A 14044-nucleotide genomic window follows, 5' to 3' on the forward strand; every position below is an offset into this window, starting at 1 on the left:
ACGTAAACAGTTCTCGGGTTTACATCCGAGTTAGATCCTCTACCTCTATCCTAGCCGACGTTTCGACGAATGACTTTTTCATCGTCATCAGGGAGGTCGATACCGGTTCTCGAGTGACCAGGTTTACGTAGCGTCTCTCTCAGGTGAGGTCGGTTCCTATTGGTGGGTGCGTTTTTGCTTTTTCCCGCCATTTTTAAGATAGGAATCCAGATCCAACTCAAGTGGAATCCTTAATCTCTACCCTCGAGGTGGATCTCGATTGCCTACTTTGTAATTCGGTCCCATTATCCTTTTACTCGGAGGTGCCGTTGGTACTGCTTTATCCTTTTTCCGATGATCCCACTTGTTTCTCCAATATACACTTCACCACACTCACATGATATGCGGTAGACACCAGGTGCTTTCAGGCCAGCAGAGTCGCGCACGAACGAAAGTTAATTCAGCGGTAAATTGAAACTCCGTATGTTGTGTACATCCAGTTTTCGATAAATCCTACCGGATACTGTGAAAACATACTGTAATCTTATAGCATAAGTGACAACTAATAAAATACGATTATATCTTCCATTAAATTCTTTTGAAAAAAGTATGGAGTTCTTACATTGCCTATCCAATGACAAAAAACGTTACTGCGATGATGTTTTCAATATTCATGTAGATATTTGTAATATTTCACAAAATATGCATAGGTATTTGCACAACCATTTTCACCGCAAAGCAACATCTTCATATCCAACATAGTAATAAAAACCTCCTCCTTCCTTTCACAACTGCCTATTCCTAGCATAAAACCGTGTCATCTTCCGGACTTCTTTCGGGATTTATTATCCGTCTCTCGTTTCCATGCCAACCCAGCATGGTCCAATTCATCACCCACTTCAACAGGTCGTCAGCACTCCATGCAACTGCCACTCAATATTTCAGTCTCCTCTTAATTCTTCCTCTCCAGCTCCTTTGCTAACCTCCAATATCTACATATTCTTCTTACTCCCTAAACACATTGATGTCTAAATCATAAACTCTCCAATACGGAATATCGAAAATACTGCAAATTATAATTAACAAGATTTCTCATTAGAACCGTAAAAGCCGTTTTATACGGGGAACGGATTTGCACAGGTTACAGCTGCATTAATTTCTAAAATGGCGTGGAATTGCGCGAATGCATGAACGAAATTAGAACAGGGGCTATTTTGCCGTCTCGCATCCACGCATTCTCGCATGTTTTCTAGCAATTCACCGCTTTACACGACGCAATTTTGATTGCGCCTTCGCACGTACGTCAGATTGCGCAATTCCGTGTACCGTGTAAAACGGCCTTAAGAAAAAGATGAAATGCGAATTTTGCAAAGAAATTTTTATACAGCAGGAGCTAAGAGGGGAAAATTATGTTCGCTTTCTCAAGCATCACCATATAGCAGCAGTATTTTAGAGTTTCAATTTAAGAAGAGTTTCCTTAATAATCTAAAAACAGAATATGATTTCAAGGCTATGAGTGTTCCAATAGCAGCAACTACTTCAATACGAATGGTGAAAATAGAGAAAATTTTCTATGCATATGAATTTTCCGAAGGGGTCAGTAGCGCCTCTATATTTTCAATCAAGATACACATTGACAAATTCCATACATGAAACACTACATTCAACGATTACTGCCAGCTCTGCCAAGTTTCACCATTCAATTTGATTATGTAACCTCCTATTAATTGATGAAATCGTTGAAATTCAGCCGAGGAACACATATCTAGTGTATAACACGTAAACCGGAAGAGGTAACTCTGTGAAAGTATTTGATATCAATTATAAAGAACAAGAAATACTTTGCAAATTCTGCAAAAAATTTAATGTCACAGGTTCAACCAAGGTTTCGACACTATATGTGACAATATCAATGTCTCAAAAAGTTAAAAAAAACAATACCATGTTTATTTTCACTAAATTGTTGTACGGGTCGCAATGTTGCAATAGGGTGGTATCCAATTACTTTTTTATTGCCTACATCGAAAGATTATTACTCGTGGAGTACGTATTTCACGCTTTTAGATTTTTAAATGACAATATCTATTTTTAGCGATTAAATGAAAAGTGAAAAATTTCAAGCGCGCGAAAACGCGACGGCTAATTATGAATGCTGCGAAAACGCCGTGTGACATCATTCTGGTTCCTACTCCCGCAAAGTGAGGTGACCTTAGAGCGAGATTATGTGCGCCGCTGCGATGCAGGCTGCTACCAGGTAGCACAGTACCCTGCTAGCAGGTAGCGCTTGGCTTAAATAAGGATTATTAATACCAAACGAAGGAAACTTTCCGACCATAGGCAGTTTTAATAGGTGATTATTAAGAAATATTTCCCTGAGCTCTGTGCCTCATGCATGGATTGGTTATCTCAGACGATGTAAAACTCCTATCTACTCGTATAGAAACTAGGTCCCTGTGACGTCACGTGGAGTGGCATCGCCTGGGCGCCAATCTGGCCTTTTTCAAATGCGGTTAAAATCGACTATTGTCATTCGTCTGAACTGGGATTTCTAAAACCAAATAATTTGTATATTATGAATAAACTAATGGTGGGTAACGAGACGCAATAAATGCCTTTCGTTTTCTTTGATGAAGGAAACTACCTTATTAAAAAAGTGTGTAATTACCAGGACCTTGTCATGACACTATATGCGTCGAACCCTGTGACTGTTGCAAGAAATTTTGAGTGGAAGTTAATTTTTATCATTGTTTATGATACATATCGAGTGTTTCAACAAGTGGGCACTCTTCCGACCACACGCATTATCGAGTTACGCGTTCAACCTGTAAAACGCCACAGGATGAGGGAAACAAACGTCCACAACTCGGCTATCAATTCATGCACGGAAACTATTAAACGAGTTTGATGACCTTGGAACTCAAACATCGCGTTAAGACATCGCGTAAACTACATTCTGCACAACGTAGGGGGTGCTTCAACAAGCAATTATTTCCCCCCATCTGACATTCCTTACCCTCTAGTCGTGCGGAGAGCGGCGCGAAAACATTTACTTTCCCTAATCCTGAAAAACGACTTGCGCTTCCGAGACAAAACAAAAGGACTCAAGGAAATAAATAAGTGAAGCCGATCTTTTTTTTTTTTAAACACTCGTCTTTTCAATGGTGACAAAATCAATGGCGTCGGCCGGGGCACAGAGTGCTAACGGAGAAATTTAACTGATGTTGTCGTAGACGAAATTGTGCAAGACGTGAAGCAGAAAAAAGTGAACCAAGGACTCCCGGTTCATTTTCTAAGGTGGAAGGATGTTTGAGTGGACTGGGTAGGGAATTAAAAGGCGGATTACACAGGCCAACAAAAAAATTTTGTTTGAAAACTTTTTTCATTTTAATAGCTGATCCTTATAGATTTTGATGTGCCGAATCCAAACTGGCTTTAGTTTTTTTGTATAACCCATAGTTTCCAAGTAATATGTATTTAATATTAAGTCTAATACTGTATACAGGGAAATCAATGAAACACTGTGTTACATCATAAAATTGTTTGTATTTACTGTTCACTACATCACGATAAAATTTTCTGTATTTACCACAGCGTGATAATACAGGGTTCACCTGTCGACTGCAATTGGGCTACATTTTCTTTCCCTTTTTTCCTTGAAGCTTCTTGTGTAGCTTTTTCTGCGATGAATCGCTTGCTGAACTTCTCCGTGAAGTACCAACAGTAATCCCCATTATCTTCGTTCATTAGACATACTTTTTCAATTTTATTTAAACTATAAAAAAGCTGTTAAATTCTAAAAATATTGCTTCATTTCATATATTTTACTGTAACATGTGAATAAATGGTGGGTGATACAACATTAAAACCATTATATTTGGATTTAGCAACTTTAAAAACATAAGAATAAGGTATTTTCAGTAAAAAAGTTTTCTCATTGTTTGCCTGTATTATCCAAAGAACGTATCTAATCAAACGATGGATAATTGAAGGACTGGTGAACATGATATATTTTCTAGACTGGCTTCAACAAAGGCATGCATGCCATTTTCAACGATGATAGAGACTGACAAGGAACCGCGAGGTTCAACTCATCGGTTTCATTCCCACTTTTAAGACCCGACCCCCCCAGATTTTAGGGAATGGCAAAATATTTGAAAGGTTTATTACAAGAAAGTAATTTAATTTTCTAATTAAATTATTCAGAAATAATAATTAATGACTTAACTATTAGAGAATAATATAAATAAAACTAGTAAGTAGCAAATATCTAGCAATAAATATTAATTTCTAAATTATTTAACAGTAATAAAACTCCTGAATGGCAACCATACGGTGAGTAATTTCAACTGCCGTATATAAAAAAATAGCTTACGGATGTATTATATTTTGTGAGGGAGGGAGTGAGGGGGGATCCGGGGAGAAAAACTGATCTTTGCCTTCGTGACAAAACTCCTAGTTCCGGCCCTGCCTATCATTCATAAAGGGGAGAAATCTCTCATGTTTTTAATTTAATAGAAGATGCTGATACCGGGTGAGATTAATAGAATGAAATGCTTTTCTCTTCCTTAATGCCCATGATTGGCCAATTGATTGTGGCCATGGGGAGCCTGGTCCCCCTAATTTAAATTGTAATTTGTCCGAAAAAAGTACGAAACCTGTACATTCAAGTACAATGAGAAGAATTACATCAAAGGGTTAAATAAATTTTAGTCTTGGATAGTGCTTAAAATGCTATTCGCAGAGGCTAATTTAAATACATTTTCCAGGAGAGTGTTCCAGAGACTGGGTTTCACTGGGGGATATTCCATAGCCTACTTTAGTCCCAGGATTGCTGCCGAGATATGAAATATATATTTTTGCATAAATTTTCTCAGCTTGCGTGGAATTCATTCTGCTACAAAACGTAGCTACGTGGGTATAACGCTTTGCGCCTGATGTAATGGTCCTTCGTTCAGATCCCTGGTGAATGTTTCGATAACCCGCCAACAGAAATCCTCGTATCGCGAGATGGCCCAGGGAAAGGATCTGGCCCTTTACCCTGAGGGCGTAAATTGCAAACGACTGTGTCTTCAGAGGAATCGTGTTGATGTGGCGGCTAGTGTGTTGTCTTCCCACCCCGTGGGCTCGAGTTCAAATCCTGACTGCGTCAGAGAATTTTCAGAGACTGCCCGATCCCTATTTGAAGATTGTGTGGAGGACATTTCAAACGCAACACTCCGTCCGTCGGATGGGACATTAACCCTCTAAAACCCAATGTTGCTTCTAAGCAACATCAAAAATGTTTAAAATTTCAGCACTTTTTAGGAGATATCTAAACTAAATATTATTTTGTAGTGCAAATTTTAATGACGAAATATTTAGCTGCCACGATAATTAACATTTAGTGTACGTTTTCAAAATGAAAAATCTTGAAATTTGATTTCTCCCAGAAACATCTTTGGGTTAGAAAGGGTTAAGCCTCGGTCCCCTCGGCGCCTTTCGTTAAGAGCAGGCTAATGCCGACGCCGGGTTTCTCTCAACCATACCCTTCCCTCATGGCGCAAATGGCCTAAGCTGTCGGTCGCCTCCTCCTAATACGACTCCCACGAATGTTTCTCGAGCTCTATTCTCACGTTTTCAAACCAACCAACGAGTTTAATTGGTGACCTAGTGATGAAAAACATGCAATTCACGCCAGAGTTCATTTTTTGTATTATTTTGGCCTGCAGTTGGCGAATAATCTATTTTCAGAATAATTTCGCCTTTGGTGAAACGTGGTTCTGGCCTCTATTATGCGAGGGGCACTTAGTCCGCGAATACCTATCCGCCTGGAGCTTTAAAATGCTTGCCTTACCCCCCTTTTCCCTGGCCGTCTGCCATGATGTAATGGTAAGGGGATGGGAGGGTTTGTACCCGCCATAAGTCAAGAAGAGTGAGGACGCTGCCTCAGAAATTGAATAGGGAGTCGCCGGGTCGATTTTTTTTTCTGTTACGTGTCTTGCAAATGTTAGTCGACGACGACCGCGCGTGAATTGGTAAGCATTTTCCGTGTCCCAGCTCATAGATTTTAATTGAAGAGGTGAGTAGCTAAGGGTACTAGTGATTTTTTTCTAAATAGAGTTAGGCACAGAAATTTGGTGAAGAAAACAAACGATATCAACAAGATATTTAATTCTGCATTTGATTTTCCACTTGATGTCAGCATAAAACAGATACTTGTATCCCTGGGCCACCAATTTTCTATTTATTTCTTCTATCAATGTATCTATCTAGCTATGTTTAGAAAAAAAGTCAATTTTAACGCCTGACTTCTCATCCCCTCAATTATTTTTAAAAATTGAGTTGAACATTTTAATTTTAATTTAAGACCCATGAAGACACTCTCCTGCCCCGTGTAAAATGGCTACTATGCATAAATCTTTGCTAGTCGGCTTATTAACGCTAATTTTTAAAGATGTTTCTTATCTTCTGCACCATTCTGTGACCTTCTTTTCTCCATAGGTTTATGGTTGCAGTTGCATCCACGGCTCCCAAAAATCTCTCTTTTCAGCCTTGAGCTTCCTTGTATGAAATGTATCACATTTCCATTGATTACGATTTTCTCGGTTTTCGTTTTTGTCTTTTGGCTGTAATTTTTCTTCCCTAATATTTTTTATGAAGTTGTTGTACCTGAGCTATTAGCCAATTTCGTTTCAAATAGTTATCGTTTTCTATGGACTTCATTTTGTACTTTCTCATAGGTTTTTCTGTCGGTAAAACTAGTAATTGTGATGATAGATTCAAAAATAAGCTTTTTTTTTATATTCCACACTATGGCCGTTTTCCAATTCGCAGTTATTCACCCTTCGTGCACTTTTTGATCGTCAACTTACGGATGTGACGACAGCAAGGGTGGCTCCAATTGGCGAGGGCGCAAGGGAACGAAGGGTAAGTGAACAAGGGAACGTGGATGCTCCCTCGTTCACGTGCCCTCGTGGGAAGTGGACGTGAAAATGGCGGCAATGGAAAACTCATAAATCTTGAACTGGAGTTTAAAGTAATTTTGTGCTTATTATGTTAGCTCTTTTACGTAACATTATATCGGCATTGTGAACTCTTGCTCTCCAAATGCAAAAATATAAGTATTGAGGTGAAATTGATTCTTAAATCAACCACCAGATGCCCTAACACTACCCCGCGCGTCACATTTCGTTGCTGTCTATAGTTCGCATTATTTCCGTTCACACTTTATGGCGCTAGTAGAGCATTAGTAAGGGAGCAGGGTGCAAGGGAGAAAGGGAACAAGGGAATGAGTGTATACTACGTGGATTGGAAAACGGCCTATATTAATCAATAAAACTCTGCCGGTTCGATCTCTTCTGGTCATTATCAAGATAAAGTTAAAGATAATATTTTTAAACATAAACACTTTGTGGAACATTTAGAAGTTTATTTTTTCATCTATCACACCACATTCCTCGAAGTTAACTCGCAAACTATTGATTTGATATTTATTGTAACCCTACGGCAGACCCACATTTCTGCAGATTCAAGTTTGGTCATTCCACTATTCCTTAGTGACCATACCAAGTGTACTGCATAGAAGAGGCCCACGTCTACCCCATAGAAGGCTGATTTCTGTTGCTACTTCAGTCGCATTTCAATGGGTTTTCAAAAATGTCCGCGGCGCGTTGATGAGTGCAATGCGATCCACATTTTAAAAATATTTTGCAGTATAATGTTTGTAATTACGAGGAATAGCATAGAAAAGTTATGAATTTGATAGATCACATCATCAGAATTATAAATTTCGGTTAACACCCTCAAGTATACCTTATTTCCCCATGAAACTCAGATCAATGTTCCCGTCAGCGACGCGAGTGGCGACTTTGGTAAACCCATTTAAATGTGCGGTGGTTCACAACACATTTAGAGGATGTCTTGAGGATCCTCTTTTGTAATATTCGCGGCCCATACCTCACATTTATATCTTATTCGCCTTGTTTACGGCCAGCTCCAAGCTATTAGTGGCTGTGCGTGTAAATGTGTAGTACAGGTAGCGTAGCATTTATTTCGAAATGCTATTACTCGGCTACGAGGGCACGGGATATTTTACGAGGTTTTGTTTTCCATTATAGAAAACGAACCGACGTGGCTAGTGTGTCGGCTTCCCACCCCGTAGGCTCGGGTTCAAATCCCGGAGGTGGTGGAGAATATTCAGAGTTTGCCTGGTCTCTGCTTGAATGCTGTGTGGAGGGCATTTCAAGAGCAACACTCCGTCCGTCGGATGGGACGTTAAGCCGTGGTCCCTCGGCGCCTTTCGTTAAGAGTAGGCTAATGCCGACGCCGAGTTTCTCTCCACTCTCCCTTACCTACCCTCAGTGGCGGATTCAGGATAGGGACAAGTGGGGTTAAAAATTTCAGCAGTAGTGGGGGTCGGAAAAAATAACCATTCTATCTAGTGTAAATTGGATACCCAAGGGGGGCTATATCCCCCTTGGCCCCCCCATATAACCGCACTGCATACCCTTCTCTAATGGCGCAAATGACCTAAGCTGTAGGTCGCCTCCTCCAAATACCATACCATACCTTAAATCTGCCGCCCGGGGCACGAGCCCACTCTTTCCTGGGCCTGATAATATGTATAGTTCCGGGCCTGATGATAGGTATACGAACCCGGTCCTTCCGAGTGGGCCCCCCGAGACACACCAACTCCGCTCAAGAGAACACTCATCGCTTCAAAATAGTCTCCCCCTCGACTCCCAACATTTTGGCAACATTGGCCCACGGCCAAGAACCATCTGAAGAACCATCTCCCCCTTGCCACGAAATGATGGCGAAAAAAAGAGACAGAGGTGTGGGCTGAAAATAAAAAGACTGAGGAGAAAAAAGATAAACTTTCCGCCCCTTCGCAACTATTTTTACATTTTATCCCACGAGGGGGACGCGCGCGGCTTCCGTTTGAAGGGATAATGGAAGATTTTGCGGAACGAGGTCATTTCTCGCGCTTCCCAAGAGACACAAACCCGCTGAGTGATAGGGACTTGGGAGAAAAAGCGATGCGACTTAATCAGGCGAGGGGTAAACGGATTGGCCTCCTTGCAATCAGGCTGGTAGGAGTACACCTGACACAAGCAGAGACGCGGGCATTTTAAAGTGGATGGAAAAATGTACACTGAGACCTTTGGCCGATTCAGACAGGGGTTATCAAATTTATACAAGACAAGCAGGCCACCCGGCGTTGCTCGGGAAGGATAGTAACCAAGAGAAGTCGGAAACTTGGAACTTAGATTTAATGATCATTAAGGATTTTTGTATTTTCTCTTTGATAATGTCAAGAGGTGTGTCTACACGGCAGGATGTCCAAACGCAGAAGTTGTATGACGTGACGTAACAAACAGTAATGACAAAACGACGCTAAGTACGCTTCGAACGCAACCGAAAGTTCCTCTACAGGGTTTGGGAGCACGAAATGCACCTATGTACTAACTTAGGTCGCTTTCCGTGAAGCCGTATGTAAACGCATAGCGGACAGACAAACATACATCCTCTTTCATTTATATACATAGATTAAATGGTAAAGAAGAGTCCCCTAGCCCACTCTTGACCCTATCCTAATTCCGCTGCTAACTGAAACCATCTGATTCTTGACGATCGACTAGTTTCACTGGACTGTAGTATCACTAAGGACAGGCTTGATGATTTGAATTGCAGAGAAGCATGTAAACTTGTCTAATAAATTTTATGCGTGGACTTGAGGTGGGCACCGCCGCCGAATCAGCTTAAAATAAGATATGCAGGTCCCAAAATATATTCGGTACCACAAAAAATCTTAGTTCCTCACTTAGTGATGTAACTATTAAAATAGAGCATTAACTTCGGAATTTGAATAGCAATATCTCCACTATTGCATAAAATTTAAGAGAATCGAAGAAAAATAATATTTACGGTGACGCGTATAACTAAATATACATGTGAAAAGTTCAATGAAATATACTATCTCGACAGTAATAGTTCTAAGCCTAATTCAATTACATCAACTGGCAGTCAGCAGTTAATAACGGTCACAAATATTTCGAATAAAACACCTCCAAACGAATTAGAGGAAGACACGATAGGATTATTTGAGAAGCAATTTACAAATACTTATAACACAAAATTAAAAAATATATTAAAATCATTAAATGAACTAAAATAGGTTAGCAAACGATTCCCACCAATTCGGGTAGGTATTCTGTCTAGGTCTCCTTGCTAAATAATAAGTAATCACAAAATAAAGTAAGGAAAAAATTAGACAAATTTTCCTGAGATGATTGACCAGTTTAAGAACAAGAAAAATACTAAGCACTGCAGAAACAAGTGACTTTGTACGCAGTAACGCGCACGGGTGCAAAACTTAAACACACCAAAGATTGAAGCTCTTCATGAAAAAATATTTGACATACTGCCCCAGGAAAGTGCTTTCATCGAATAATTTTTCTCGGGGGAGCAACGCCTGAGCATATCTAATGGCCACGGAATTAATGCTAATTTGACATAAATGTATACTTAAGTAGACGCATAATATAGCAATGAGGAATATATCACCCTCTGAGATACTATTAGAACAGCAGGAAAAAAAGGCTGCATCAATTTTATACCGAAACGGAACACCTGCCGCGAAATTAATCATCAATCCAAAACTAGCTTAGGCACGCTTCCACAATTGATAACATCACCGCCATCCTGGTAAGCTTTCCGGACATATTATTGGCTCACACGGAAAGAATATAAAAATATCCCGTCTTGATTCCAAAAAGCATAGAGTCCATCTAGATTTACAGAAATAATGACGGAAGCTGTATCATAAGATGTGTAAAAGTGTTTCCATTTATCATACAGAAAAAAATTTTAGAACCGTGACAACGACAAACGAAACTTTTATCCATTTTATTTATCTTTACCTCCCCGAAAATAGCGCATTTAAGTCCTTTATAACTCTGATCTAGCAGAGAGAGAGAGCATAGCTATTATAGTCAGGTTGTACGATCACGTTCCTCGAGTGAAACGGGCAGAAGACTATTGCAAATCCAGATTATATTACTATCCCATGAGTGAATTACGACATCTTTTTGGAAGAAGTACCAAAGCCAAGGTAAAAATTACGCACCATACGAAAATAGAGGGTTTACACATCGAAGCCGCTAATAATGAAGAGTCCTACCTTGAAGTCGGAAAGAGACGCCATGAGGTCATCAAGTTCCTTGGTTGCAGACGAGGCGGCCGGTCCACTGGTCGGCGGATGATAGCCGATGTCCCTCGTTTCGCGGATGGTAGTGTGAATCGTAGTGGTTCGTCCGTCGATGGCATCCCTAAGGGGTGAACAAGGCAAAAGAGAATTGTGAAAACATCCTGGACGAGTATACAACACGCAAAACTAAATGTCATGCTTATAGCCTATGGTAGAGGGGTGGCCGATTGGTGATACCCTGGCGCGGCTACAGTCCAGCCGGCGAGAGGTGTCCGATGGCACTTTAAAAGGAGGGGCGGAGAACCCTGCGCCAACATGGTTTGCAACCAATCGCTGTCCCCCAAATGCACCTCACACCCTCGCCTAGTCATACAACGTTGTCACGTGCATATGAAGCACTGAAACAAGCCTGAACCACCAAAACAAACCCTTTCTGCGAATCGCCAAAACGAAGTATTCTTCCTTAGGATCCTTCACGCTCGCCGTCCCTTCTGGCTGCTTTCTTCACGTAACCCTTTTGTTTACATGTGATGTGGGCGTTTCCCTTTCTTACCTGGCAACCTTGCCCCCTACCCCTCCTAGCTGTCAACGGACAACTATCGGCGGCCGGACTGTAACCATGTATTTTAAAAATTGAACGGAAAACAGCTCATGTTGGCCTTTACATCGGGGCTTTTCAACAATTTTTAACAAATACACGTTCACAAGCAACCATGCCCTGGATAGGGGAAACCTACCCAGGCGGTACTCGCACCCGCGACCTCTTGTTTGGCATGCGAAGACTTTACTCCACCTCCACCGAGGCCGGCAAATAAAACTATATAATATATTATATTATTTTAATTATTATTAATTACATAAATCCCATATACCTTCACTTAATGGCGTAATAGCAAATAAAATGAAATAAATTCAGCTATCGAAGTTAAATCGAAAAAATTAATCGTTACGCTTCCATTTCGGTGGTGGAATTCGAAATTCAAATTGATGGTCAACGATTGCCCGCGTCAACGTAACTGGACGCTGATTACCGAGTGTAAATAGATGATATACCATGAACTACGACAGCCATTTCCTTCCATCAATATAATAATTTACGATGGCCAAAAATAATTATTTACTGATTGATTAATTGAAAAATCGAAGATATTACCATCGTATTTCTTCAGATGTTATTTTTTTACATCAAAAATAGAAGCAAATGTAAACAAAGGTATTACCAATTAAAAAAATTCAAGCACAAATACGCACATCAAGAATTAACCACTTGTCTTCCAAAAGTATGACATGATTTTTCGACAAAATCTGCATAAAAGAGTAAGTTATTCACAGAATTTGTAGTCAATCAACCAGCTAGATCAATGTAGAGAACTAAGACCCAACCATTTCATGTAAAATAGAATGAGGATTCGCACAGTCCGAAAATCAATACTCAAAACAGATGTTCCATTTATATGTCATTTTTCCTTCAATTTTCAAAATGTTACCGTAAATTTTGAACGAATCATAGGAAGGAACTATCATGAATTCAAAATTAAATTCAAGAAGCAAACAACAGACGTTTTGAAAAATCCTTTCCCACCTAAAGGAATAAAGGAACCACCTACCTGACGATATTTTTTAGATCTTCCCCGCTAATGCAAAAATTTGAATGAATAAGTGTTCATCGATTCTTGGTTGATGACAATGTGCTTTATTATAGAGAGTTTGAAATTGGGTTATTTGGGCCAATCTTTACTTGTTAGTTATAATATATTAGAACTAATGTATTGCTTTATATCACAGGTGTGTTTTCTGTTTCTTTAGTTAGTTCTTAGATTGGCAGACTTGTTATTCATTTGTTTAAATATAATGCTGCCACCTATAGCCTGTAGCAATAAATTTTAAATAAATAAATAAATGTTTCACAAAAACGACCGTTAGATAAGTAGCGATGCGTCCTCTTAAGATACGACAACGAAGCCTTGACTCAGGACGATTACAACAATCTACACATACAAATATATGGGATGCAATGCAAGTACGTCTAACCATGAAAGACAGGGACGAATTGAAGTCGCGAGCACTTACCCGTTGGGGACCACAGTGTCTAGTTCGTCGAGAAGACTGTCCACGGAAGGTCGCGGTAGGTCACGGCTGGCACTGCTCGGAGACCGTACCATGGATGGCGAGGGCGAGCCATTGGTCAAATGGGTCATCTCTGAAAAGGAAGACATTTGTTCGTGGTGAACACCAACCGCAACGTGATCAAGGCATGAAATCCAACTCTCATCAATACCACTGTTATAATCTTGCAATATTTTATCTCGTCCTTTAAGAGGAAATCCTTTATCTTGTACTTATATCACGCGCAAAATTACGGTCTGATTTAACATTTACTTTATAGGTAAACTGAGGTTAAATAGGTCATCCTATCGATAACATCAAGCTCTAAAAGTCAATTAAACTTTAATAACCAGTAATTATGTATAAGCATTACTTGTAACCAGAATCAATCAAATCCAACGACATCCTTCATGGTTATAGCATGCCATTAACAAAACTGCAAAAATGAACTAGCTATTCACAGATTTTATCGTCGATTAGCCAGCTAGATTATTTTTAGGGTACTGGGATACAGCCATTTCATGTAAAATAGTAAAATTCGCAAAGTCCAAAATTAAAACAAAAGCTGCGTGCTTGAAGAAAGTAAGACGAAGACAAACATAATTAATTGAGAACTTATCAGCTATTGGCTTATTGCTATTGACTCTCAGCTCATTGGCTTTATTCACGGGTGACATCATTCAATAAGGAAAACTGAGCTGGAAGAGATAACAAAATTTAATTTCCTCTCCAGATTCGAATGAAGATAACAACAATTTATGGCTTCGCTCG

General features: G+C 39.8%; 1 protein-coding gene across 7 annotated transcripts in view; it reads right to left on the bottom strand.

Annotated features, from left to right (window-relative positions):
- The window catches only part of LOC124159088 (leupaxin), a 575831-nt gene that overhangs the window by 29420 nt on the left and 532367 nt on the right, over positions 1 to 14044 (bottom strand). For all 7 annotated transcript variants that reach the window (XM_046534629.1, XM_046534628.1, XM_046534631.1 and 4 more), the window contains 2 exons: positions 13238 to 13367; positions 11141 to 11288 (listed from right to left, as the gene is read on the bottom strand). In XM_046534629.1, the coding sequence (XP_046390585.1) occupies positions 11141 to 11288; positions 13238 to 13367 (278 nt within the window). The remainder of the gene's footprint in view (positions 1 to 11140; positions 11289 to 13237; positions 13368 to 14044) is intronic.

Source organism: Ischnura elegans, chromosome 5 (assembly GCF_921293095.1).
Source record: "Ischnura elegans chromosome 5, ioIscEleg1.1, whole genome shotgun sequence".
NCBI lineage: Eukaryota > Metazoa > Arthropoda > Insecta > Odonata > Coenagrionidae > Ischnura > Ischnura elegans.